The sequence below is a fragment of the Myotis yumanensis genome, unplaced genomic scaffold, assembly GCF_028538775.1.
Source record: "Myotis yumanensis isolate MYYU_CA2020_CCGP unplaced genomic scaffold, mMyoYum1.0.hap1 SCAF_13, whole genome shotgun sequence".
Classification (NCBI taxonomy): domain Eukaryota; kingdom Metazoa; phylum Chordata; class Mammalia; order Chiroptera; family Vespertilionidae; genus Myotis; species Myotis yumanensis.
In genome coordinates this window covers 44,761,601-44,787,791 of record NW_027223764.1, presented here as the reverse complement: position 1 = coordinate 44,787,791, position 26,191 = coordinate 44,761,601, and the positions used below count along the sequence as shown (strand labels likewise).

Genomic DNA, 26,191 nt, shown 5'->3' with positions numbered 1-26,191 from the left:
TCCATCAGATCTCAATTACCTTTATTCTTCTTCATCTTTGCTAGGTTTTTCTCAATTTTATTTTCCTTATCTCTACCTTGACTCTTGCCCACATAGAAATCTAGCTTGTATATAAAATGGCAAGGTTTGAGGACACAGTACTCAAGACTGTTCTCACTTCTAACATCAGCTGCAAGTTCAGGTGGTTCCCAAAACCACCCTCGGGTTCAATAAATCACTGGAAGGGCTCACAGAACTCACTGAAAGCTATTAGACTCATGGTTACAGGTTACAAGGAAAGGATACAAATCAAAATCAGCCAAGGGAAGAGACTCATACAGGGAGGGCCGTGTGTGGGACGGTTCCAAATACAAAACTTCCAGGATGCATGACTCTTGGCATCAACATGGCATACTGTCGATATGTGATAATATGGCACTGCCAACCAGGGAAGCTCACTGCACTTCAGTCAGTGTCCAGAGTTTTTATTGGAGCTTCATTACCTAAGCATGGTTAATCAACTGATTGCCCAAGTGGTTTAACTAGGTCGCCAGGTGGATTCATACCATATCACCCAAAGCCTCACCCCAATTCACGTAACTGGTCACTCTACTGGATGTGGCCAACCCCTATCCTAAACAAAAAGATGCTTCTACATGGACGATATAGATACCTCCCAGAAGCCCAAAGCAAAGGCAAGATCTTTCTTTGGGCAAGGCCAAATTCTTTACACATGCCTATGTGTATGTCTGTTTGTTCTATATTGCTGCCTTAAAGAATAATATTCTAATTTTTAAAATGGAATATTGATTTAGTTTGAAAATCAGAAAAAAGGCACTATTGGAGAGAGGTGATTTATTCTTCCAGGCAATTTAAATACCTTTCCAAAGCTCATACAAATAAACTCCATATTTACAGATGGTTATTTGTAAGGGAATAAAAACTTGATCAAACACCTTTAAAAATGTACACCAGAAATAGTTCACACTTACAACTGTAAAGTTATGCTATAAACTAAAACAACTGCTTAAAGTTCATTTTGAAAGTAGGTAGACTATAAATTATAACTACAAATGTAAAGGTAAATATACCATCAGGACCATAATCCTTACTAATGAAATGGAGCTGTTTTCATTGAAACATACAGTTAAATGTTTAAATGTGGGTTTATAATTATACATAGTTTTCATTTTCATTTAGTATGTCCTATTATACCAACCTTACTGCTGGTTGGCAGAACAGAATATATAGATCCTTTTGAACCCCTTTATCACTTTAACTTTCTGATCATTCGATGTTTTATATTCATAAACTTCAAAGAGAAAATTAAACTTAGTAGAAAGTAGAAAGGTATGCCTCAATTCTCTATCATTTCTTTCCCAGAATGATACAGAGCACACCCTATTTTTAAGCTGGGCTTTGTTTCCTAAATACATGATTAGATAGATGTTCTGCTTTTATATCCATTTCTTTGATTCAAACATGAGCATAGTCCCTAAAAAAAAAAAAACCAGAGACAGCAAAAAGGGATAGTGGTAGTTCTTAAACTTTTTTCTGTCTGAATTTACCAGAAGGAAAACACATACACTCCCATCAGCTCATCTGGATATAATTTTCACTTACATTTATCAATGAACATGTAAGCCTTCAACAGAGAGTAGTTCAAAACTTTTCTTATATAAAAACTTAAAATAAATTTAATTTAAATACGTTATTGAATAAATATTGACAGCAACAGGTGACAAGTTATGTAGGAAGAAGAGGAGAGAGAAGGAAGCAGGGGAAGAGAGAGGAGAAGAGAGGAGAGGACAAAAAGGAGTACTTTCCTTAACCCTGCCTGGGCTGTTTAGAGAAGACATGCTTAAAGCAAAAAAGAATAAAATCCAGTAATGGCATTCCCACCACAGGCAATGGGAAAATGCTACTGTCATTTAGGTTTGCAATTTAATATTAGAAAACAAATATAAAATGTATTAATACATTATAAATAACTATTATGATATGCTAGAACATTAGTAGTACAATAAAATAAAGTTTGGGCCTTTTATAAGAAACTGAAACAAACACTAGTTATTGAAACGTGGTTTTTTCCTGGAGATTAATGTAACAGAATTTCAGGCTGGAGGTCCTTATGAGATTATAAAGTCCAGAAACAGCCCAGTCATAATTGAAATGCCCTACCCAATGTCACACAGGTAGTTAATGCAAAGCTAGAACTTGCTATACAATTGGGTAAAAAAAATTATTCCATAAATACCTGCAATTAAGATTGCCTTCAGAGAATTAAACAAAAATCCTAGAAATCTTCAAACATTAACACGTAGTCCCAAGAATCCTAATAGTGTTCTGCAAAATTGTACAGAATTGGCAGAATCAATTAGGTAGACAGCATATATATAGTAAAATTTTAAACTTGCTTAATTGGCTTTTGTAATTAAAAAATAAAGGTTGATTAAAACATACCAAAGAGGAAGAAAAGGGAGTCCAAAGTGTTAATCACCACAACAATGTTTCAAACAAAAGCTAAAATTTAAGAGGTTTATAAAGAAACAGATTAAGAGTAAACCTCAGGGTTAAAATGAAAATAATAGCAAGGATTATGAAAATAATATCTTAAATTCTCATTAGTAAACTAGATGAGGATTAAAACGAAATTAGAGAAAGCTGGGAATAAAAAGAATTAAACTAGATTTAAACCTAAACAAATAGAATTATACTCCTTGTATTCTTAAATTCTTCTTTCCCTATGCTTTTATTTTTTAAAAGTTGATAATTACTCCAAATGACTAGCCACATATTTTCTTTAAAGAAATTTTTTAAAACTTGGTAGGTGTGAGATGTCACTGCTTGGCTCTTGGACCACATCAAGAGAATTAGTACAGTTTATATGACACTTCCCATTTATTTCTAAATACATTTTAATTGAATTTATTGGAGTGACATTGTTAACATGATCACAGAGGTTTTAGGTGTGGGTTTCTATGTTACAAAATCTGTATACTGCACCATGTGCCCACCACCCAAAGTCAAATCTTTTCTTGTCACCATATATTAGAACCTACTTTTCCCCCAACCCCTTTCCTCTGGCAACCACACTGTTGTTTGTGTTCACGAGTTTCCATTTTATATCCCTCATATGAGTGACATCATATGGTTCTTAGCTTTTTCTGACTGACTTATTTCATTTAGCATAATATTCTCAAGGTCCATCCATGTTGTTGCCAATGGCAGTATTTCATCCTTTCTTATGGCTGAGTATTATTCTATTGTGCATATGTACATCTTCTTTACCCAGTGCTCTATCGCAGGACACTTGGGTTGTATTCATGGTTGGCTACCATGAATAATGCTGCAATGAACACAGGGTGCATATATCTGCAATTACATGTTTTTGGGTTTTTAGGGTATAAACCCACGAGAGGGATTGCTAGGTCATATGGTAGCTCTATTCTTAATTTTTTCAGGAATTGCCAAACTGTTTTCCATAGTGGTTGTACCTGTCTACATTCCCACCAGCAGTGAATGAGGGTTCCCTTTTCTGCATAACCTCTCCAACACTTGATGTTACTTGTCTTGTTGTTAAAAGCCACTCTAACAGGTGTGGGGTGGTATCTTGTAGTTTCCTTTTGCAATTGCAACCAAAAGAATAAATTTAACAAAGAATGTGAAAGAACCTATATATAAAAAATAACAAAGTATTATTAAAAGAGATTGAAAAAGACAACAAAATGGAAAAATATCCCGTATTTGTGGATTGTAAGAATCAACATAATTAAAATGGCCATGTTACCCAAAGCAATATGCAGGTTTAATGCAATCCCCATCAAAATCTCAATGCGATTTTTTTTAAAAGAAATAGAATTAGAAATTATCAGATTTGTATGGAACCACGAAAGACCCCAAACAGCCAAAGCAATCCTGAGAAAAAAGAATGAAACTGGAGGTATCATGCTACCTGACTTCAAATTATACTACAGAGCTACAATAATCAAACAGCATGGTATTGGCAAAGAAACAGACACACGGTTTAGAATAGAGAGTGCAGATATAAAACCACATGTATATGGGCAGATAATTTTCGACAAAGGATCCAGAAACACACAATGAAGTAAAGATAGTCTCTTCAATAAATGGGGCTGGAAAAACTGGAAAGCCACATGCAAAAGAATGAAACTTGATTACAGTTTGTCCCCAGATACAAAAATTAATTCAAAATGGATCAAAGACCTAAGTATAAAACCCGAAACAAAAAGTCACATAGGAGAAGACATAGGTACCAAACTTATGGATCTTGGTCGTAGAGAACATTTTATGAGCTTGACCCCAAAGGCAAGGGAAGTAAAGGCAAAAATAAATGAATGGGACTATATCAAACTAAAAAGCTTCTGCACAGTGAAAGAAACTGACAACAAAACAAAGGCAGCCAACCGAACAGGAGATGATATTTGCAAACAGTAGCTCTAACAAAGGTTTAATATCTGAAATATATCAAGAACACATAAAACTCAATACCAAAAAAACAACCAAATCAAAAAAATGGGCAGAGGACCTATACAGACACCTCTCCCAAGAAGACATGAGAACAGCCAATAGATATATGAAAAGATGTTCAACCTCACTAGCAATTAGGGAAATGCAAATCTAAATACAGTTTAATCTGGCTTCTGTCCCTATCATTTCACTGAGATTTACGTAGCTGAGGTCAATATTGACATCCTATTGTCAAATCCACTGGACTGTTGGTTTTGTTCTATTTTTAACTTAGTTTATTTGATTTTTAATTACAGTTGACATTCAATGTCATTTTATATTAGTTTCAGATGTACAACATAGTGGTTAGATAACTGTATAATTTAATTAATCAGTAATTCCCCTGATAATTCTAGTAAACACCTGGAACCATACATAGTTGTTATATTACTGATTGTATTCCATATGCTGTACTTTACATCCCTGTGACTATTTTGTAAGTGCCAAGTTGTACATCTTTATCCCTTCACCTTCTTTACCCAGACCCCCCTCCCCCCAATACATCTCCCATCTGGCAACCCTCAGTTTGTTCTCTGTACCTATGAGTTTATTTATGTTTTGTTCATTTATTTTGTTCTTTCCAGTTCACATATAAGTGAAATCATATGGCATTTGTTTTTCTCTGATTTATTTCACTTAGCAAAATGCTCTCCAGGTCCATCCATGCTATCACAAATGATAAGATTTCATTCCTTTTTGTGGCCGAGTAATATTCCATTGTATGTATGTACCACATCTTTACCGACTCATCTATTGATGGGCACTTTGACTGCTTCCATGTCTTTGCTATTGTAAATAATGCTGCAATGCACAGAGGGATGCATTTACCTTTTCAAAATATTGTTTCGGATGTCCTTGGATATATACCCAGAAGTGAATAATTCTATTTTTTTTTTTTTTGAGGAACTTCCTATACTGTTTTCCATAATGTCTGCACCAATTTGCTATTCCACCAACAATGCACAAGGGTTCTCTTTTCTCCATTTCCTCACCAACACTTGTTTGTTGATTTATTTCTACTGGACTATTATAGTCCTTAAGTTATTAATCATATTACATCTGATACTATTAAGTACTCTTGTCATATTCACTATACTTCGTGAGACCCTGTCTTAGTTCTTCTGCTAATAGCTCACTATTTCTCCTCCAATTCCTCCCATAGTTCTTCTTCATCTATCCATCTACTGAATGTTCTATCTTCCAGTCCACTTCTCCTTTTACTTTATATACTTTCTTTAGAAAGGCTCTTGTTGGTTGCTTTAAATACCAACTATATAATGATGCTGATGCTGATGGGAATAATAGCTAACATTACTGAATGGCATTGTGTATTGTCTATCTCTCCAGCCACAAATTCTCTATCTACCTAAAACATAAATCAAAAATCTAAATATGCCCACCTACATATCACATATTCATCTCATACATGAACAAAATTGACCTCAACTTCTCTATCTCCTTTAACATGTCCTCCACCCATAATCCCTCATTTGTAAGTATCACCATCTACTCAGTCACTAAAACCCAAGGTTGGAATATCATCCCTAGTCCTTTGCTCTGATGATAAAATCAATCATTAAGTCTTATCTTTATAACACTAAAATATTACTGAACTTTCTCCCAACCCTTCTACCCTACCTAAAATCTCTCAACAGGTCTACCACTACAGCTTCCTGTAATCTATCTCCTCAAATCCATTGACCTATTGTAGACACAGTGATTTATATAATTCTAAATGTGAATCCAACCATATCATCCCCCTACTTTAACCTACTGCCTGTAACAAGGACATGAGAAACATTCTAATTCCTTAGTAGCCAAATAATATTAGCTAACATATGGCAAATCCATAAATTATCTCATTCATTCCTCATATTATAATATTCATATTCTAATATCCTTATAATATTCCTAATTTATTCAAAAGGAAATTGAGCTTCCATAGATTAAGAAACACAGCCAAGGTCACACAACTGTAAGTGGCTCCAGAGAACACTCATCATTAACCTCTATTCTATAATGCCACAGTAATGAAGTGACTTCTTTCTACTTCTGTCTCCTCAATTAGATTACTAGATGCTAAAGGCAAGAAATTTACTCAACATTGTATTTCCAGTATTTGGGAACATGCTTATCACAAAGCAGGTGCTCCAAAAAAATCTGTATTAAGCTGAAATGAACTGTTAAAAATGAATCCATGTTGCCCTAGGTGGTGTGGCTCAGTTGGCTGGAGCGTTGTCTGTTGCACCAGAAGGTCACAGGTTTGATTCCTGGTCAGAGCACATACCTAGGTTGCAGGTTCGTGCCCGGTCAGGTTGCATATAGGAGGAGGCAACCGATTAATGCATTTCTCTCTCTCCCTACGTCTCTCCTCCCTCCATACCTTCCTCCCTCTCTAAAATCAGGAACAAAAAAAAAGAATCCATGTTTAGGTAAACCTTATGAATACCATTTTTATTAATATTCAAAGTCAGGTCTGAATAACAAAGAATCTCTAATGACCACCATCTAATTATATCTAGGGCAAAGCAAAGACTTCATAAATGACTCTATGATCATTTAGTATCCATAATTTAGGTCTTATTGGAGGAAGCCTCAGAGTAACTCAAGACTAATCATTTAATATGTGAAATAATGTAAAGATTCAAAATCAAATATCAGTTTATTTCAAACTGTAAGACACTAGTATTCTAAAAGAGAGAATCATAATAGCCCACAACCATCTTTCCTTTAATGCAGGTCACAAGGTAAGTTAAAGCAAATATTCAAAATTCTGTATTATTTCCAAATACCAGCAATAATCTGGAAAATGTTATTAACAAATATTGTACTCACTATAGCAACAATTTTATTTTTATAGTATAATACCTAGAATAAACCAATCAAAAATGTACATCTATGAAAACGATAAAATTATACAATAAGACCTAAGCTACCCTGTTTAATATTGTAACCACTAATCTCATATGACTATTTAAGTTTAAATTAATTAAAATTTTTTAAAAAATTTAAATTGATCACTTGCACAACCACACTTCAAATGTTCAAAGCTAAATGTGACTGCTGGTTAGGTTACCATACTGGACAGTACGATACACAACATTTCTATCATCACAGAAAGTTCTAGTGTACAAAACAAGAGATGATAGAGTAACTAACCTCAAATTTTGTTTTTACTTTAATCACTTCTATGTGGTTTGAATTTTTCTCAAATAAGTATTTGTTTTTATAATTTTTAAGCTAACAAATTTAGCAATAATCACTAAAGAAGATATATAAATATTTAAAAACCTAACCATTTTGTTTAATGTACTTAGCACCTATGTGTTAATCCTACATAATAAAAGGCTAATATGCAAATGGTCATCACACCCTCACGCATAAGAACCGATCAGCAGGAGGGTGCGTGCGCAGCAAGCATGCGCAGGTAGACGGGGCTGCATGCATGACCGGTCACCAGGAGATGCATGAAGTACCTCTCAGTCCCGACCCCCTCCCCAGTTCCCATGGGCGGCAGCAGCAGCTCCCTCCCAGCACCCGCAGGTAGCGGCACCTCGCTCCCGCCTCCTAAGGGCATGGAGCGGCTCCCTTCCGGCTCTCTCCTGCAGAAGTGGCACGGCTCCCGCCGCCCCCGCGGGCATGCAGTGGCTTTCCCCGGCTCCCGCGGAAGTGACGGGCAGCCTACTGCACGCGATTTCATGCGCTGGGCCACTAGTGAAATATATAAAAGAATACCTAAAATAATGGAGAAATATATATATATACACATTTTAAAAACTCATGATAAAAATCTCCACTTTTCTAAATTAATCTACAAATGCAGTACAATTCTAAACAAAATTATAGAAAGAATTTTTGTAGAATTTGACAAGCTCATTCTAAAATTTATGTACAAAAAAATGAAAAATAACTAAGAAAACTATTGAAAGTGTAAGAACTTGCCCTATCAAACTTTAAGAATTATTGTGAAGCTTTAGTTATAAAATAACAGATAAGACATGGAGCTAAAAGTGAGGGAACTGCATACCATCTCACCATCACAACTTACAATTCCTAAAATAAATTAGAGGGTTATTCTCTTGAGAAACCAAACAAAAGGATCTCTGAACTAAGGAACAACAGGCAAAACAGTAGAAGTAGGGAGGGACAGATGAAACTGCCAATTTAATTATGGTACCTGTAGCCCCCTTTTCCTGGCCAGCTCTAATGCTAAAACAGCCAGGCTTTATTCTTCAGAATACCTTCAGAAAGAAAACTGGAAGACTTTTCTATAAAGAAATTAAAGACTTAGGGAATAAACTTTCAGACACTAATATCAGGGGTCAACACACACACACATACACACACACACACACACAATATGGGCTTTTAGTGTAACCAAGTCACAATCAATTCCTATTAGTAAACAAGCCCAACCCATTCACATCAACCTTCCAATGAGATATTGAGAGGTATGGGATGGGTGAATGTGTGTTTGAAAAAAACAAACCACTTTTAATTAATGCATGAATGTTCCTTGACACTGTAACAAATTCATCCATATCTTAGGAGGTTAACAAATAGTCATTAACACACAGTATCTGATGGTCAAGAATTCAGGAGTGCCTTAACTGAGTTTTCTGGCTCACAGTCTCTCATGAGGTTGCTGCAATCATTTTAGGGCTCAACAGAGGATTGAGAATGCACTTCTAAGTTCACTTTCATGGTTATTGGCAAGTCTTGGTTCCTCACTGGCTGCAGGCCAGAGGCCTGATATCTCCAGCCTCAGGCCTCTCTACAGGGAGCCTGAATGTCCTCAAGACGTGGCAGTTAGCTTCTCCCAGAACCAGTGACCCAAAAGAAGGCGATAAAGAGACAGAGAAAGAGGGAACGAGTATATGAACAAGTGAAAGAGCACCCACAATGGAAGACAGTCTTTTACAACCTAACCTCTAAAGCAGCATACCATCACTTCTGCCATTTGTCACTGGTTATATACTAGTAGATCAGCCTTGGTGTAATGTGGGTGGGGACTACTCAGAGAACACCAGGAGGGGGTCATTGGGAGCTATCTTGAAGGTTGGCTATCACAGTCTGTCCTCTGGCCCCCAAAGACCCCTGCCTCCATTTCACATCCATGTGTACTGCCCACCCTCATCATACAAGGTATGAACAGTAGCAAGCCTATGGCAAAAATAATGGCATGTCACCTCCAAGATTTGGTTATAAAAATGACTGCAGCTTCCATCTAGGAAAAATTACTCTTTCACTCTCTCAAGTGACTGGCAATGCAGCAAATAGCTGTCATGGTTTTAGGACACAGAGGAGCCACAAGGTAAAAAACTGAGGACCTCAGTCCAAGAATTCTTGAGAAACTGAGGCCAGCCAACAAACAATATGAGTGAGCTGGGAATCAAATCTATCAACCATAGTTGAGCTTTGAAATGATCGCCACCCTGGCCAACAGACTGCTGCAACTTAATTAGGGACCCTAAAGCAGAACCACTCAGCTATGCCACACTCAACTTTCTGATCATCAGGAACTGTACGAGATACTAAATGTTTGTTGTTTTCAGCAGCCAAGTTTTGGGGTAATGTGTTACTCAGCAATAGATAATTATTATTACACGAAAATGATAACTTTATTAAGGCATTTTTAAAATTTATAAAAGCAATTCAGGATTGTTATAAAAATCTTAAATATTACAAAACTAGAGGCCCGGTGCACAAAATTCATGCACTTGGCGAGGGGTCCCTCAGCCTGGCCTGCACCCTCTCGCAGTCCGGTAGCCCTGGGGGGATGTCTGACTGATGGCTTAGTGGGCCTAAGCCAGTGATGGCGAACCTAGGACACGCTTGTCAGAGGTGACACGCGAACTCATTTTTTGGTTGATTTTTCTTTGTTAAATGGCATTTAAATATATAAAATAAATATCAAAAATATAAGTCTTTGTTTTACTATGGTTGCAAAGATAAAAAAATGTCTATATGTGACACGGCACCAGAGTTAAGTTAGGGTTTTTCAAAATGCTGACACGCCGAGCTCAAAAGGTTCGCCATCACTGGTCTAACAGCACAAACAGTTCAGTTTAGAGCACAATGACAGAGAACCCTGGAAGGGAGGTCACCTGAGGAAAAGAGAATGATAGACTTGCTGATTTCAAGGAACAGAGAAAGGGGATGAAGAAGAAAGGCAGGTGATAGATTTAAAGAGTGGCTTGAAAATATGAACCCATATAGAAAATGGTGCAAATGAACAGAGGATGCAAGTAACTATAAGGAAAATATATATATATATATATATATATATATACACACACAAATATATATATATATATTTATATATGTAATCACAGTCCACAATTTCGTTCACAGTGATTAATGACTTATTTTAATGTAATAAATAATACTAGTGAACCAGTGCATGGATTCGTGCACAATGAAAGAAAATTATTTAGAAGTTGTCCGGCGGGACAGAATTGGGCGAGATGAGCAGGACACATCCCGGAGCCAACCTCCCATGGCCCCTCCCCAGCATCTGTGTAGTGAGTGGGGTCCCTCAGCCTGGCCTGCAGGGATCGGGCCAAAACTGGCTCTCCAACATCCCCCGAGGAGTCCCAAAGTGTGAGAGGGCACTCTGCAAAGTTGCTGTCATACAGGGTGTGGAACGCAAATGCAAGTGTGCAGTAAACCAGATTCGGGGCCAACAGTGCCCCAGCAACAACATAACCCACAAAGGTGGAATCATGCAGCCTTGCGAGGAATCAGGCTCCCTCCTCTCTGGTTTCGGGGTGTGTCACCTGAGGGCCACCGCTGCCAAGTCACTGCAGCTCAGCAGGTCCTGTGTTGAGCGTCTGCTCCCTAGTGGTCAGTGTGCGTCATAGCAACTGGTCGGATGGCTGGACACTTAGCATATTAGACTTTTAGAAATATAGATAGGAAAAATGAAGAAGGGGAAGATGAAGAAGTGGTGGTAGGTGAAAGAGCTAAATCTTTAGATATCAAAATAGGCAGTCAATATGTAAGATCTAAAACTGAGAAGCCAAGAAAAAGCTACATAGAGTACTCAGACTGCCCCTACATTTAAGAATGTGAGGTAGATGGCAGACATGGAAAATTAACCTTCAATTCACCTAATCTCACAGCAAACATTCAGGAATGATCAGGGGTTTTTACCAGTTACTAGAACCTGGTCAGTAATAAGGTAAGTAATCGGAAACACAAAAACCATCAAGAGAATATAAAAATCCCTGTAAGAATGACAAAAGCAAAGTTCTCAGAAGGTCAGGGGGAATTATCTCTACCATTACCCAATTTAGGTGATCTCATCCCATAGGGACTTGAAGACCAAGTGTGTCCTTCCAAACGAAGTGCTATTGTGTCCTCTCATCTGGAAGTCATCTTAATGGAATCATGTTATTGTATCCTTTCCTTACACTAAAGGAACTCTATCCTTTGCCTCTCCAATCAATCACCTTTATGAAAATCACACCATAGCAATATGTCTAAGTATATTACTTAGAAACAGATGGATACCAGGAAAAAATAGATAATAGAAATTTAAAATGGTTTCTTCTGGAAAAACAGCACTTATGGGGAATGGGGTAAATGCAAGAGCAGAGGTAGAAGATGCAGCAAAGGACCAACATTTTTCCTTCAAAAACCTTTAGTATTAGTTTACTTTCTAACTAGTACTAGTGTTATATTAATCAGTTTCTACTGGAAATGCCAAATACATTAAAAAAAACAGAATCAAAATAATAAATATTTTATCAGAAGAAATTCGATAGTTAACTCATTCTCATAGTGTAAGATATTAATAAGCATATATTTAATTCACTTTTTATAGTACCTAGCAACCATTCCTGGATAATTCACAGACTTCAAATGCAAAACAGTTATCTAAACATGGTCTGGAATGTAAGCTAAACATGGTTTATTGAAATAATAGGAAATATTTTCAAGCATATTTTGGAAGAAATTTAAGGAAAGCATTTACCTTTTATGAACAGGATACAAAAGCTTGCTTTTTAAACTCCAAGTAATAAATGTAAAAATCATTGTTAAAAGTTAAAAATCTCCCCTCCCCCCACAAAAATAGAACTTCAGTTGGCCATTTCAGGATCAGCAGCTAATAAAACAAAGAAACTATTTAAGTGCCCAGTAGTGTTAGCCCACAGCTGCCAGATCATAATCATTCTGATCACATTTGCATGAACTTTTAAAAACAAACATCCAAAACCATAGTGTAGAGTGAAAATAAATTACCTAAGACTAAACATAGTATTAGCCCATAAACACAAACATATATTAATAGGTTACATAAGCTAAGATATGCCTAGAGGCATATCTTATCAAAATAGTAACACTAGTTACACATCATATTTCAAATTCTGTACTTTCTCTTTGTATTTTTATACAGTACTTGATTTTTAAGGTTTAATATTCAAAATATATAAGGAACTCATAAAAGTCAACACCAAACAACCCAATTAAAATGGACAGAGGACCTGAACAGACATGTCTCCCAAGAAGACATACAAATGGCCAACAGATATATTTCTCACATCGATGTTTCTCTGTGTCTCTCCCCTCCCTTACATTCTCTAAAATCAATGGGAAAATATTCTCGGGTGAGGGTCAACTACATTAGCTATTAGGGAAATGCAAATCAAAACTACAATGAGATACCAATTCACACCGGTTAGAATAGCTATTATCAAGCAGGCAAGTAATAACAAGTATTGCAAAGGTTATGGAGAAAAGGGAACCCTCATTCACTGCTGGTGGGAATGTAAACTGGTGCAGTCACTATGGGAAACAGTCTGGTGGTTCCTCAAAAAATTAATAGAGTTACCTTATGACCCAGCAATCCCTCTTCTGAATATCTACCTGAAAAACACAAAAACACGGCCCTGGCCAGGTGGCTCAGTTGGTTGGAGTGTCGTTCTGGTCACCAAAAGATTGCGGGTTTAATCCCCCGTCGGGGTGCGTATGGGAGGCAACCAATCAGTGTTTTTTCTCTCTTCCTTCCTCTCTCTCTAAAAATCAATAAAAACATATCCCTCAGGTGAAGTTTAAAAAAAAAAAAAAACAACCAAAAACTCAAAAACACGTATTCACACAGATATATGCACCCCTAAGTTAGTTGCAGCATTACTCATGGAGGCCAAGACATGGAGATAACCAAAGTATCCTTCAATAGAGGGTTGGATAAAGAAAATGTGGCATAGCGTCAGCCGGTTCTGCTCAGTAAATAGAGCGACGGCCCGAAAACTGAAGGGTCCTGAGTTCGATTCTGGTCAAAAGGGCACGTGCCTCAGTTGCAGGCTTGATCCCCAGCCCTGCTCATGTGGGAGGCAACCAATGGATGTGTCTTTCTCACATCGATGTTTCTCTCTCTGTGTCTCTCCCCTCCCTTACATTCTCTAAAATCAATGGGAAAATATTCTCGGGTGAGGATTAACACCAACAACAAAAAATGTGATAATGGATTATTACTCGGCCATAAGAAAAGACGAAATACTGCCACTTGCAACAACATGGATGGACCTTGAGAATATTATGCTAAGTGAAATCAGTCAGAAAAACTATGAACCATATGATTTCACTCATATGTGGGATATAAAACTGAAACTCTGGACACAGACAGCAGTGTGGTGGTTACCAGAGGGCTGGGGAGGTGGGAGCTGGGGAGGTGAGAGGTGGAAAGGGCCTAATATATGGTGATAAAAGATGGTTTGACTTTGGGTGGTGGACACATAATGCAATATACAGATCTTGAATCATAGAAATGTACACTTGAAACTTATATGATCCTATTAAACAAGGTCACTTAAATAAATTTAATAAATCCTATACAATAAAAGCCTAAAATGCTAAGTGTCCGATCGTCTGGTCGTCCATTCAACCAATCAAAGCGTAATATGCTAATGATATGCTAAGGCCACTCAACCGCTCACTATGACATGCACTGACCACCAGGGCGCAGACAGTTGACCAGTCGCTATGACGTGCACTGACAACCAGGGGGCAGATGCTCCGACCGGTAGGTTAGCTTGCTGCTGGGGTCTGGCTGATCAGGACTGAGCGAGACTGGCCGGACACACCCTGGAGCCCTCCCACTGTCCCTCCCTGGCTGGCCAACCTCCCGAGTTCCTCCCCGGCCCCGATTGTGCACCAGTGGGGTCCCTCAGCCTGACCTGCGCCCTCTTGCAATCCTAGACCCCTCGGGGGATGTCAGAGACCTGGTTTCAGCCCTATCCCACAGGCCAGATCGAGAGACCCCACTAGTGCATGAATTCATGCACCGGGCCTCTAGTAATTTTAATAAAATAAAATAGTGACTATTAATTAGTTGACTTCCTGGAAAAAATATCTCACACTACGCAAACTTCAAATCCATGAACTCAAGTTCAATTGTTTTTTTTTTATTTATAAAGCTTTGAGTTAAAACTGACATACAATATACTGTATATATTTAAAGTTTTAATACATGTATATACGCATGAAATCATCACAAAATCAAGATAAGAAACACACTCCTAAGAGCTCTCAACTGTCCCTTTGCAATCTCTCCTTCCCACCCTCCACCACATCCTGGTCAATGCATGTGAAACCAATTACCTGTTTTATTACTGTATAGATTAAAATGAATTTCATATATTCTCATAAATAGATTCATACCCTATGTATTCTTTTTGTCTGGCTTCATTCTTTTTTTATTTTATTTTTCAATTACAGTTTACATTCAATATTATTTTGTTTTAGTTTCAGGTGTACAGAATGATGGTTAGACAATCATATTCTTTACAGAGTGATGCCCTGATATTTTAAGTACCCACCTGACACCATACATAGTTATTGCAATATTAACTATATTTCCTGTGCTATACTTTATATCTCCATGACTATTCGGTAACTACCAATTTGTACTTCTTTATCCCTTCACCTTTTCGTCCAGGCCCCCAAATCCCATCCACGCTGATAACCATCCATCTGTTCTAAGCATCTGAGTCAGTTTCTGTTTTGTTCATTTATTTTGTTCTTTACAGTCCACATATAAGTGAAATCATAAGGCACTTGTTTTTCTCTGACTTATTTCACATAGTATAATGCTCTCCAAGTCCATCCATGCTGTCATAAATGGTATTTCCTTCTTTTTTATGGCCAAGTAATATTCCATTGTATATATGTAGCACAGTTTTTTTATTCACTCATCTATTGATGGGCGCTTGGGTTACTTCCATACCTTAGCTAATGTAAATAATGCTACAATGAACATAGGGGTGCATATAGTCTTTCGAATTAGTGTTTTGGATTTCTTCAGATATATACCCATAAGTTGAATTGCTCTGTCATAAGGCAGTTCCAAGGTACATGTCATGGGAACCTTCCTACTGTTTTCTATAGTGTTTGCACCAATCTACATTCCCACCAACAGTGCATGGAGGTTTCCTTTTCACCATGTTATCCCCAACACTTGTTTGTTGAATTATTGCTAATAGCCATCCTGACAAGTGCAAGGTAATATCTCACTGTGGTTTTAATTTGTATTTCTCTGATGATCACTGATGTTGAGTATCTTCTCATATGTCTATTGGCCACCTCTATGTCCTCTTTGGAGAAGTGTCTATTCAGGTCCTTTACCCATTTCTTAATTGGATTGTTTGGGGGTTTTTGGTGTTGAGTTTTATAAGTTCTTTATAATTTTTAGATATGAACCCATCATATATATCATTGGTGAAGATGTTCTTCTATTCAGTGTGTTCTTTTAGTTGATAGTTTTCTTTGCTGTGCAAAAACTTTTTATTCTGATATAGTCCCATTTTTTATTTCTTTTCCCTTGCCTGAGGAGGTGTATCAGAAAAAATATTGCTAGGAAAAATATCCAAGATTTTACTGCCTATGTTTTCTTCTAGGATTTTTATGGTTTTGAGTCTTACATTTAATTCTTTAATCCAGTTTATTGAGTTTATTCTTGTGCATGGTGTAAAAAGATGGTCTAATTTCATTTTCTTATATGTACCTGTCCAATTTTTCCAACATCATTTTTTTAAAATATATTTTTATTGATTTTTACAGAGAGGAAGGGAGAGGGATAGAGAGTTAGAAATATCGATGAGAAACATCAATCAGCTGCCTCTTGCACACCCCCCACTGGGGATGTGCCCACAGCCAAGGTACATGCCCTTGACCGGAATCGAACCCGGAACCCTTGAGTCCACAGGCCTACGCTCTATCCACTGAGCCAAACTGGTCAGGGCCCAACATCATTTATTGAATAGACCATGTTTACCCCATTTTATGTTCTTGACGCCTTTGTCAAATGTTAATTGACCATAAGGCTTATTTATGGATTCTCTATTCTGTTTTATCAACACATTGTATGCGGGAAACGTATTTATAAAACGTATAAATACGTTTCCCGCATACAATGTGTTAATCTACTAGCAGCCCAGTGCGTGGATTCGTGCACATTCAAAGTAAATTAATTACAAGGTGGCCGGTGGGGCAGGACTGAGCGAGATGGGCCAAACACACCCTGCAGCCAACCTCCTGCGGTACCTCCAAGGCCGGCCACACCTGGGGCAGCACCGAGGCTCAAAGGGCATCTGCGGAGTGAGCGGGGTTCCCCGGCAGGTGGAGTCCTTCAGCCTGGCCTGCGGGTATCAGGCCAAAACCAGCAGTCCGACATCCCCAGAGGGGTCCCGGAGTGCAAGAGGGCACTGTGCAAAGTTGCTGTCGCTCGGCAGCTCCTGCAATGACCATCTGCTCCCTGGTGGTCAGTGTGTGTCATACCTACCGGCCCATCTCAGCCTTTTATATCTATAGATATGTCTGTTTTATGCAAGTACCGTGCTATTTTGATTCCTATGGCCATGTAGTATAGTTGGATTTCAGGTAGTGTGATTCCTCCAGCTTTGTTCTTTCTCAGGATTGCTGTGGTTATTTGAGGTCTTTTGTGGTTCCACATAAAATTTTGGAATACTTGTTCTAATTCTGTAAAATACGCCATTGGCACTTTAAGAGGAATTGCATTGAATCTATAGATTGCTTTAGAAAGTATGAACATTTTAATGATGTTAATTCTTTCTATCCGTGAACACGGTATATGCTTCCACTTATTTGTATCTTTTTCAATTTCTTTCTTCAGTGTCTTATAAGTTTCTGAATATGGGTCTTTCATATCCTTGGTTAAATTTATTGCTAGGTTTTTATTATACAAGTGTGACAGAATTCTTAGTTTCCCTTTCTGATAAGTTCATTACTGGTATATAAAAGTGCAACCAATTTCTGGATATTTATTTTGTATCCTGTTACTTTACTGAGTTCATTTATCAGTTGAATAAGAGTGGACATCCTTGTCTTGTTCCTCATCTTAAAGGAAATGCTTTTGGCTTTTGCCAATTGAGAATGTTGTATGTTCCTTCTATTTCCACTATGCCAAGGGTTTTTATCAAAAATGGGTGCTGGATTTTGTCAAATACTTTTTCTACATCTATTGATATGATCATGTGATTTTATCCTCTATTTTGTTTATGTGATGTATCACGTTTACTGATTTACAGATATTGTGACAACCTTGCACCCCCAGAATAAATCACACTTGATCATGGTGTATGATCTTTTTAATGTATTGCTGTATCTGGTTTGTTAGCATTTTGTTTAGGATTTTAGAATTTGTGTTCATCAGGGATATTGGCCTATAATTTTTTTCTTTGTTGTATCTTTTTCTGGTTTTGGAATTAAGATAATGCTGGCCTTGTAAAATGAGCTTAGGAGTCTTCCCTCCTTTTGAATTTTCTGGAATAGTTTGAGAAGGGGAGGAGTTAGTTCTTTGAATGTTTGGTAAAATTTGCCTGTGAAGCCATCCAGTCCAAGACTTTTCATTTGTTGGGAGTTTTTTTATTACCGCTTCAATTTCACTAGTTGTAATCTGTCTATTCAGATTCTTTTATTCTTCCTAATTCGGTTTTGGAAGATCGTTTGTTTCTAGGAATTTTTCCTTTTTATTCAGATTGTCCAATTTGTTGGCATATAGATGTTTGTAGTTATTTTCTTACAATCCTTTGTATTTCTGTGGTGTTAGTTTTTACTACTCCTCTTTCATTTCTGATTTTATTTATTTGGGTCCTCACTCAATTTTTCTTAATGACTCTGGTTAAAGGTTTGCCAATTTTGTTTATCTTTTCAAAGAACCAGCTCTTAGTTTCATTGATGTTTTGAATTGTTTCTTTGGACTCTATTTCATTTATTTCTACTCTATTCTTTATTATTTCCTTCTTTCTACTCACTTTGGAATTTGTTGTTCTTTTTCTAGTTTCTTTAAGTGTAAAGTTAGATTGTTTGAGATTTTTCTTGATCCTTGAGGTAAGCCTGTAATGCTATGAATTTTACTATTAAAACTGCTATCCCTATGTCCCAGAGGTTTGGGGTTGTTGTGTTCTCATTTTCATGTTTCAAGGTAGCTTTTGATTTCTTCCTTGATCTCATTGTTATCCCATTCATTGTTTAGTAACATGTTATTTAGTCTCCATGTCTTCGTGTTTTTCAGTTTTTTCCTTGTGATTGATTTCTAATTTCATACCCTTTTGGTCAGAGAAGATGCTTGATGATTTCAATCTTCTTAAATTTATTAAGACTTGTTTTGTAACCTAACATGTATCTATCCTAGAAAATGTTCAATGTGCACTTGAAAAGAATGTATATTCTGCTATTTTGGGGTGAAATGCTCCACTAACATTAATTTTTTAAATGTTGGGAATTTTTTACATTTTGAATATTGGAAATTAAATCATTAGATAAATCATATATACTTCTTCCTCGCAAAGAATAAAAAAATAAAGTTTAAATGAAAATAGCAATAGGGATGAACAAATGTACCAAGTTTTCCCAGGGAAAATTGTGGTCAAACACTCAATAAATAATGATAGTACAACTGCAATAAACAGATTTAAATTACCTGAGTTTCTCTCCAATTAAAGGTGTTACAGAGTAAATTCAATTCTAGAGTTTTCATCGGTTTCTCTTTAGATATGTTTCACATAGTACATGTGAAAAGTTTAATACTTACTTATCAAGGAAATCCTTATCCACTACAGCAGTGATGTCAAGAAGAGGGTTTCCCATTCCAAAGAGAATATTTTCACTAAAAAAACAAAATACAAGCACAAGTTAGAAATAATTCTGAAAGTAAGGTGATGTGTAAAATGCACACAAATAAAAATATCTTTACCTCATCATGGAAAATAAACCTAACATACTAGTTTATTAAACCTTTTATTTTCCTATTACATGCAGGACAACAACTTAGAGGTAGCACAAAGTCATTTAGAAAGCATGATGACTTTTAAATTAGATGAAATAAAATATAACAAGAAACCAGATCCTGTGATTTTTTTCCCTAATACTCAACAGTCAATGATTCAATCTAATTAATTTTAATGATTTTTTAAAGATCTCTTACAACAAAGTTTAATACTCAATAGACCTAATAATTAACTCTCTCTAACTAGTAAGACACGCAACTACTGAAAGTTATTAAAGAGCATGGAGCAAGTCCTGGAACAATCAAGGACATGGAAGTTCATGTCCCCATGTAACCCCTACCTTGCTGTGGTATTATAATTTACAATAAGAAACATATATTGCTAGGTGATTATTGCTCAATCTTTTCAGCAAACCGTATGAAATGTGATTCAGAGCTTCTTGTCTAAAGGACAAAAGAAGAAGAATGTATACATTAACAGCTGTCCTGCACTGCAAGAGAGATGCTGTCAAGCTGCAATGGTTCGAAGCCTCTGTAGAAACTATTGCAGAAGCAGTGGCTGTCTAAGAAGGTCTAAACTTAAAGTAGCACATAAGAGGTGTCTTCATACAGTCAGTTAAGTAAAAACCACTCAATAATTTATAAAAGCAAATGCATTTAAACTACTCATGTAATGTTTTCCTCTCCATCACTGTACATAATTGACAAACTACTATATGACTTCACTGTAATATGACAAATGAACTCTATTAAAAACACTAATTCTTTAAAATGGCTAGTTTCTTAAAGCAAGCACATATAAACTAGAGTCCAGGCCAGTAAATAATATGTATTACCCTTCTTAAATGATGAAGGCACTATATAAGTAAGCATTTATTTTTTTTTTTTCTTGCTTTACTAGATGTGAACAACATGGGGTCTACTATGGCCAAAAACTATGACTGATCCATACTGGAATTACTATATTTGTTGCAAATCTTAGCAGTGCCTTTTTCCTGGAATATATGCTAGCATAAAAGATTCTCAATGACTTTTTTTGTGTGTGGAGAGGAGGTGTAATTTTTTAAAGTCTCATAATTCAGGGCTCCAGCCAACATAAACCTATATTGTATTACTTTTTTGGACACTTAACAAATTTTGCGCACTGACATAAATATTAGAGTAAAAGACCTGGAGAAAGAAATTGCTTATCTATTGATATATTAATATTGATTGGCCCTCTGAACAGTAGAAATGTTTAGTTATACTTACGGTGCTAGAATAAATACCATAACGAGTGTCCTTAACTCTTATACTAATCATTCTCTTTTTAAATCCAGAAACCTAAGCTTCATGTGTGATTCTTCTCTCTCATCAACAACCATCTTGCTAATAACTCCATCTTCTTGGTGGGAACATGAGATTGCCATAAAAGGTTTTGAAAAGTTCTGCATATTCCTGATTATCTAGAATGCCATGTACATGTGCCCAGAAAAAGCCCTAATCAATACCTTCTGAGCATGAGGCCCTGCACAAGCAGGAAATGCAGGCTAAGGCAGAGTTGTAAGCAGAATGAGTGTTGAAGATATGCCTCAACAAGCACAGAGTCTCTCAGCAAAGAATGGCAGACAATAACAAGTATAGGCAAAAATGTATTCTTCACACACTGCTATTGGAAACGTAAAATGCTGCAGCTGACTTGGAAAAAAATTTGTCAGTTCCTCAAAAAAGGAAGCATAATATTACCATTTGACCCAGCAATTCCAGCCCTAAGCATATATCCAGGAGAAATGAAGACATGTGACAAGACAATAGGATGGTGAAGGCCTGGGGTAGGGGGAGAAAATGGGGGGGCGGGCTATAAGGGGGACATATATAATAGTTTCAACAATAAAGATTTTTTTAAAAAAGAAAATGGTTGCCTGGTGGGACAGGGAGTAGGATGGATTAAAAAGAGGCAGGAGAGAATTTTCTGGGGAGATGAACATGTTTTGTATGCTAACCTAGGTGGTATCTACAAAAAAATTTTTTTCAAAATTCAGTGAACTTGGGATCCGTGATTTCACTACTACACATTAAAAAAAAAAAGAGCCAACAGTATAATTTAAGTGAAAAGACTAGGGACATATTTGTGCTCCTTAGATTATATAAGGCCAATCTTTCCATTTGTATTCTAGATCATATGCCTTCTTGCATATTCAAGGAAATGATCTTGTCCCTCTGTCCAGCATCATCTATTTTTTTCTTTTCTATTGGATCACTCTTTTCAGGTTACAAATATGTTGAAATTCAGCCCCTCTTAACTCCAGATATATCTCCAGCTACTCTTATCCCTGCTCCCCATTACAGTAAAACACTTCTAAAAGACTGTCTATTCTCTATTAAATAGCAAGTTCCTCTAAATTAGAAAAAATTATTCATTTTAAATCCAATTTTCAGGAGCACATGTGTGGCATAAAAAAGACTCACAATTACATAGGAATTTGAAGTTATAAAACATTTTTATGTGTCATCACCTTTAAATCTTTACAATAATTCTATTGGTTAGGTATTGCTATTATCTCCATTTAACAGAAATAAAAAGTTCAGAAAAGTTTTATAACCTGCCAGAGGTCAGAAGACAAATAAATGATTCCTAACTTCAAAGCACGTGCTTTCTTATTCAATATACTACATTTAGACACTCAGAACTATCTTAATACAATAAAATGACCAATGATATACAATGATATACAATTATATGTATGTATATGTATATTATATATAAATACGTGTGTGTGTGTGTGTGTGTGTATATATATATATATATGTATATATATATATATTTGTCTTATGGTCCTATTTCAAATAACATTTCAACAACCCAAATCTACTATAACAAAATGATTACAGTATATAAGTATGTGACTAGATGATTTATTATCCAAACAGGACACTTTTGAGAGTAAAGGAAGAGCTATTTATAATTATGCTAGAGTAACAGGTATGATCCAGGATTGTTCTGGGTAAACTGGGACATGTGGTCATCCGACTTATAAGCTCGCTTTGCTATTTGAAAATAAGAATCCATGCTTATGGTTTATTACAGTATTTTTTTTTTTTTTTGTATTTTTTTAGTGAACACTCTGATTCCAAGGAACATGCCAGTCTTCACATTTGGGGAAGAGATTAAAGGCTGAAGGTTATCAAATACAAATACTCTTTAAAAATAAAACAGAAGTAAAAATATAACGAAGTTTCCAGCACAGCCTGCGGTTCCATGCTGGTTGTATCTAGTGTGGTTAGAATATTAGAATATTAGAATTGATGGTTAGAATATTAGAAACTGATCACTGGACTGATAAGCTAAATGTCTGAAACCAAAAGAGTGTTTCATTAACTAAGTAATGTTATAACTTATAGGAATTGACCAGAGGAAAGAAAAGTCATTCCACAGAATAAAGATCAGATATTGCGCAGTTAATATAACTCATACTAGAAAAATATCTAAATGAATATGGCCATAAAAATAATGTTAAAATTCAAGAGGAGAAAAATAAAGTGATAAACATAATATTGTTAGTAAAAAATTAAAAATTCAAAAGGGAATATTTTTTGTTCAGTATTTCAGATAAATAAAAGTTACCTAACAGTCAATTATAATAATCAATTACTTTAGATAAATATTTCTAATGCATGCCACCCCCAACCCAAACACAGTCTGTTCACTGAGTCTGCCATTCACGGACACAGAAATAATTTTCCATGAGGTAACCAGGTATATAGTTATAGGCCTAATGGGGTATTTAGAAAGTAACATCAATGGTTTAAACTCTTCACTACCTAGGAGGGTATTATAATAGTTTTTTAATAACAATTTAAAACAAGTAAGTAAGAAGAGGTAAAGCCGGAACCAGTTTGGCTCAGTGGATAGAGCGTTGGCCTGAGGACTGAAAGGTCCCAGGTTCGATTCTGGTCAAGGGCATGTACCTGGGTTGCGGGCACATCCCCAGTAGGAGGTGTGCAGGAGGCAGCTGATCGATGTTTCTCTCTCATCGATGTTTCTAACTCTCTATCTCTCTCCCTTCCTCTCTGTAAAAAATCAATAAAAATATAAAAAAAAAAAAAAAAAGAAGAGGTAAAGAGATATTATTAACCAATGTTACAGGAAAGGGTTAACATTCAGTCTAGACAATCATTTTGATTCTGTTTTATCTTTGACAGTTCTGCTTAATGTAGCAATACTGTGGCTGGGAAGATTTGGAGTTAGAAAACCTTGTATGCGTTTCAAACAAAGATGACCTATTTATAAATATGAGCATTAACAGCTGACAACATTGCACAGTTCTGTAAAAGGATTCCTGTTTTAGTTCTTCAAAATACAGTATTTCATAAATAAAACAATTTCATTTTATTTTAAAAGTTCATTTGCCTCACTAAGAAGTCCTATACATAAAAGTTTGTGCAGTAATTGAAATTTTCATTTCTTATAAAAGACACAAGTCCTGAAATGAGCTTGAAAATTCTGTTTTAAAGGCGCTAAAGAAACAGCTCAATAAAGGCCGTTTCAATCTTAGCCAAATTTTAGTCTTCATATGAATGTTCTCCATCTCAGTGGGTTGGCAGATCTTGTTGGATGCACCTCAAAGTCTTGAGTGTTAGGAGAAAAATACCCCAGGACCCCACCCACATCCCACATAAATTTTCCAATGTAGGCCAACTCACAGAAGTGGTTCCAGAATCATCGTGTAGGACACAGTAATGTCGAGTCCCAGAATAGTCTTTGACCAAATATCTGACCTGTCTGGGCAGGCCAAAGAATAAGGCTCCTCAGCTCTAGAGCAAACACTCTCCCTGTCTCCCTACCTCATTTTCCCAGTCTTGCCTGGTACAAACTCAAGCTGTAAGCAATGCCCAAAACCAGTCTAGACACTGGGGGGGGGGGGGGGGGGGGGGGGGGCAATATTCATAGGGGTGTTTTTGAAATAGTGTTGCTCAGTGAAAAGTGCATAAAGTAGGAGTCAGAAGAGCTGAGCTAAGATCTTTTTTTTAAAACCTTTATTGTTGAGAATATTACAGATGTTCCTCCTATTTTCCCCATTGCCTCCCTCCACCTAGTTCCCACCCCACCCCAGGCCTTCGCCACCCTATTGTCTGTGTCCATTGGTAATACATGTAAAGTCTTTGGTTAATCTCTTCCTGGTTCCCCTCTCCCTTCTCTCTGAGATTCCATGTTCCATGTTTCTGTGCCTCTGGTTCTATTTTATTCATCAGTTTATTTTATTAGATTCCTTGTTCATTTATTTTGATTTTTAAATTCAATTGTTGCTAGATATGCACTGATTGCCATTTTATTTTCATATTTTTTACCTTTTATTTCCTCTTCAACATTTCATGTAATACTGGTTTGGTGGTGGTGAACTCCTTTAGCTTTTCCTTGTCTGGGAAGCTCTTTATCTGACCTTCAATTCTAAATGGCCTAAATTCTATCTTAAGCTCTACCATTGCCTAACTAGGAAATTCTCTTCTATCCTCTAATTCTACATGTTCCTGTCTCCTGAATTTAACTCAAGTATCAAGTTTTCTTACTGGGCCAATTAAAAATGACAAAAGCATCAATTTACAAATATGTCCTATCATTTCCCAATTTAAGACCAGTTGGAGTCTGATAACAAAGTATAACAGCTGTTATTCAATGATAATTGGACTCTTCATCAGTAATGATGAAGTAGAATACAAATAAAAGCTCAAAGAGACTGTATCTCCAGCCAAATTCATTCAAAGATCTTAAGTTAAAAAAAAAACAAAACACAACTCTTTTGCTTTAAATCATTATTTAGGAATTCCTAATAGTTGAATGCTACCCTGGAAAAGACACTGAACCAGGTGTCTAGAGATCTAGGTTCTAGTTAGATATATGCAATTATTCTGTATAAACGCAAACAAATTTTGGCTTCAGTTTTTCCAACTATAAAGTCAGGGAATTAGGTAAGTGTCCTTCATGTTTAAAAACTTAAGATTTCAGCATTTATTTTCAGATGACACCATTTCTAAGAGCTCAAATTGCTTTTAACAAGGAGGCATTTGTAAAATGCCTTAAAATTTAAAAGCACTTGCATACCTACTCAAGAACACTGTGGGATACATATTAATGTCGGCATCACTGAGTATATCATTAAACAAATGTCCAGAGAAAAAGGAAAAAAGAGAAAAAACAGTAATTCAAGAAAAGGCTCTCAACCAGAACCCAGGTGTGTTGAGCACTGGTCCTCAATGGTTTCCAATTCTATAGTCTGTCACATAGTTAGCAACAATTATTTTTAAGTGTGATATAAAAAAGAACACTGAACATGAAGTTAAATTTTGATAACTTGTGACCTAGTTCACTCTCCTTACCAGTAAAAGCAGGTCGATAACATGTATCTGTTGGGCTATTAGACTGGACATAAAATGGGAACATGCCTAACATGGTGT

The 26,191-nt window shown here is 36.4% G+C and overlaps 1 protein-coding gene across 2 annotated transcripts in view; it reads right to left on the bottom strand.

The window, feature by feature from the left end:
- The window catches only part of ADK (adenosine kinase), a 483,761-nt gene that overhangs the window by 415,738 nt on the left and 41,832 nt on the right, over positions 1-26,191 (bottom strand). For both annotated transcript variants that reach the window (XM_070433037.1, XM_070433038.1), the window contains exon 2: positions 19,565-19,639. In XM_070433037.1, the coding sequence (XP_070289138.1) occupies positions 19,565-19,639 (75 nt within the window). The remainder of the gene's footprint in view (positions 1-19,564; positions 19,640-26,191) is intronic.